Source organism: Neltuma alba, unplaced genomic scaffold (genome assembly GCF_004799145.2).
Source record: "Neltuma alba isolate B1F8T4 unplaced genomic scaffold, ASM479914v2 tig00011337_pilon, whole genome shotgun sequence".
NCBI classification, from domain to species: Eukaryota; Viridiplantae; Streptophyta; class Magnoliopsida; order Fabales; family Fabaceae; genus Neltuma; species Neltuma alba.
Genome location: NW_021636039.1, coordinates 741,204 through 744,872, shown reverse-complemented (window position 1 = coordinate 744,872; position 3,669 = coordinate 741,204). Strand labels below are relative to the sequence as shown.

General features: G+C 30.7%; 1 protein-coding gene across 1 annotated transcript; it reads left to right on the top strand.

Annotated features, from left to right (window-relative positions):
- Positions 1-245: 245 nt before the first annotated feature.
- LOC114712149 (uncharacterized) lies at positions 246-981 on the top strand. Its single transcript, XM_028896613.1, has one exon. It carries the CDS (start codon positions 319-321, stop codon positions 790-792), a length of 474 nt encoding a protein of 157 aa, XP_028752446.1. The 5' UTR covers positions 246-318; the 3' UTR covers positions 793-981.
- The last annotated feature ends 2,688 nt before the right edge of the window (positions 982-3,669 follow it).

The following is a 3,669-nucleotide window of genomic DNA, read 5'->3' as shown; positions in this document are numbered from 1 at the left end:
AGAAAACAGGGTCTTTCCAAGTTTTACGCTTATATGGTATTCTTTCACAGCTTTTCACATCTTTACATACCTTTTGGATCAATTTTAAATTTAAATTGATTTTCACTTCATTATGTGTTTATTCTCCAGCAAAATCATCTCACATGGAAGAACTATTGTAGTTTTGGCCTGATGCAGAGTTTTATAGATCACATGTATTCCTTGGTTTTCTTTAGTATTGCTTTGGATGAGTATTAATGGGTTTTTGTTGTTCTTTGTCCATGGTTGCAGTCTGGGAAAGTGTACATTCAGAGGAGTGACACTTCAACCTTACCTTCAATGTCTGAACAAAAGCTGCAAATGAATCATGAAGGCACATCAACACAGGTAAAGCTCAATTCGCCATTAAGGGCACCTCTGAACCTTTTCGATGAAACAAGCTTAGATTTGAAGCTTGTTTCATCCTCAATGCCATCAAGTAATAATTACCAAAGCGTATGTACTCTTGACAAAGTGAAATCAGCACTTGAGAGAGCAGAGAAAGAGCCAATCAAGAAGCGAAATCCTGTCTGGAAACCATGTTCATCATCACCATCACCTTCGTCATATTCATCTTCATCCTCTTCCATGAGAGAAACTCAGGAAGAAGAAAGTGAGGAGAAATTGATGTCATCACCAATGGCAGCTGGATGCCCTGGATGTTTGTCATATGTGCTGATCACGAAGAACAATCCCAAATGTCCAAGGTGTAAGTCGGTTGTTCCTTTCCCATTGATGAAGAAACCTAGGATTGACCTCAACATATCAATCTAAGAGATTGAGGATATATAATGATAGCATCTGGAAAAATTTCTGTCGATTCTGTAAATGATAGATAAAATTAGCAAGGTCGTTGAAGGATAGGATTATTTGATTAAGATATGTTGGCCAGGTTTATGTATATTGCAAATGGATTGCGGTTTTCTTAGCGAAGCTAATAGAATATTTTATACTTCCTGTATAGTTCTCTTGGTATTTGATAGCGTATTGAACTTGTTTTATACGACACAATAATACTCGAAAATTCGTAATAGAACATTTTAATGAAGGGAGGGGAGGCGAAATGCTTGATTTTAATGAAAGAATAGGATTTCTGGGGGGGAGGGAAGGCGAATGATTTTTAATAAAATGAAAAAAAATTCACTTAGGGAGGCTTCATAATAATAACAAGGCTATTTCTCTGAAGGACTTGCCTAATTATTTCTCACATTTTGCAGTATTTGCCTTGCGCTTATTTTTATTGATTAATATATTTTTCTTTCCATTCAAAAAAAAAAAATAATGTAAATAATTTAGTTGCCCGATGAATGAACGACAAAGAAAAAAGAGACGTACCATGAAAGGGATTTAGATTCTCTCCACTACCCTTCCCATCCTCTTCCCCTCCATTACCCTCATTTTCCCTTCACAGTCATTGGATCAAAACTCCAATGGTCCAGATTTATATTTTATAACATTTTGTAAAAATAAATATTATATAAAAATAGATAAATAACTTTAAACTATTAAAATCTAATCTTAACAGTTCATAGCTATAGACTATTATTATAGAGCAAATTTTTTTCAATTTTTTTAATTACAGTTGTGAACTGTTCAGATCAGATTTTAACAGTTTAAATTTATTTATTTTTTTAATAACATTATTTTTATAAGATGTTAAATCTGAACCATTGGAATTTTGATCTAATGGTTTATGGTTGTGAAGAGAAATGGAGGGTAGTGGAGGGGAAGAGAATGGGAAGGGTAGTGGAGAGAATCCAAATCCACCATGAAAGAGAAAGCTTACGAGTGAAGCTAGAACGGCTTTATTTGAAGTATGCTTAAGACAATGTATTTAAAATAAAACCAATAACTTTTTAAAGATTGATAATTTGTTTAAATTTTGTAGATAATTGTGATGGTTGAGAATTCTTAACATAATTTTGTTAGGTTTGGGGTTTTCAAAATAATTAGACGAAATCACTATGTGATTAAAAAAAATGTAATTATCAAAAAAGAATTATAACAAACTAATGGCAAGTTTAAGTATAGAAAATAAAAATAAAATTTATGCTGCTCATTTTTTATTTGGACTTTTTATTCTTTCATTAGGGTCTCATCATATTTTTTTTACATGACCATGAGAATTTTTCATACGCTGGCGCCCATGAGTGAAAATCTTAAATGCCATATTATCTCTTAATCACACTAATATCAAGAAATGAATTATATGTACGCACCCAATTCGGTGCATTAGTGCTTAATTGCAGAATTCTAATGGGATTCATTCTAATAGCTCTGGTATGATCCCACACTCAAATTTAAATTATCATTAATGAAATGAAAGTTTGAAATACTCTTACTCCAAAAAAAAAATACCACTAACATACTCCTATCAAATTTATACCCTTTAATGTTTTCCTTTATTATCATTTTTTTAATTGACGGGGATAATAGTCTTTCATGCTGTGCATGAATCTCTTAATTGCTTGGGCATCCATGTAATAACTTGTGGTTGTTGAATGATCTTCCTTTCATGATTAGGAAACATGCATGCGGATGTTATTTGACACAGATATAATTAAATTGATAGATGCTTTTATATGTCTTTCAAAAAATACTTAAAGATTTCTCTGATTACCTTTTTTTTTTTGCCAGAGCCTAATCACTTACTATAATTGAAAATTCAGAATTTCCATATAATTGTTCAGTCACAGTTTCACACATATAAATAATAAAGTAAAAGTAATTCAATCTCTTTATCTAAATATTGACGCATTTAGAAATAGAACAGTATGAAATCCTATTGTTAATATAAGAACTCATCTGTCTTTTATTTTGATCCTAAATATAAGATCTAAATTCACTTTGTTTCTCATGTTTATCTATTTTTTTAACATAGTCCTTGTAATAATGATAATTCTAGTTAATTTTGCTCTTTATTTATTATTGTGTTGATTTTATTCACATGAGGTATAATGTATATTAAATAAGGATAAAGCTGAAAAGTTATTGAATTTTAAATGAGAGTTAATGAAATTTAATTTTTTTAGTCTGTGTGAAACATACTGAAAGTGGCTTATAAATAAAATCAGAGGAGGACACTTGATTAAGAAGGATACTTTATAAAAGAAATACTTATTTATTACAAATAACTAACTTAACTAGTTTTCTTAATTTATTCAAATTAGTCAATTAAATCTTATATTAAGAATCGGAACTAATATATCTGAGTTAGTACATGCAATTATTGAACTTTGAAGACAATTAACTATAGAGTAGCATTTAAATATATGAACCTAAAAATAATGGGGGCACCGGATGAACAAGCATGCTGACTGCTGAGAACAGAGAGAGAGAAATGGCTTATCCAACACGAAAGGGAAAAGGATAAATGAATATACCAACAAAGTTCTTATTTGTGTCCACTCGAAATGGCTCATTACTTTCCAGCGTTTCAACTTTCAACTGTCAATCTCAATTTCACGTACCATCATTTAACCGCCCAATTACCCCCTTCTTTTTTTCTTTTTTTCTTTTTATTATAATAATTCCTCACCACCACATTGTCACGCCCACATAGGTGAGGGAGTTTGGCCAAAATCAATTAAAAAAAAATTTTTTTCCGTAAATTAAGATAAAACTATTTTTATATATTTATCTCATATATTA

What these genes read in the sequence shown, in the direction of transcription:
- LOC114712149 (XM_028896613.1), top strand. Translation starts at nt 319, where the DNA reads ATGTCTGAACAAAAGCTGCAAATGAATCATGAAGGCACATCAACACAG.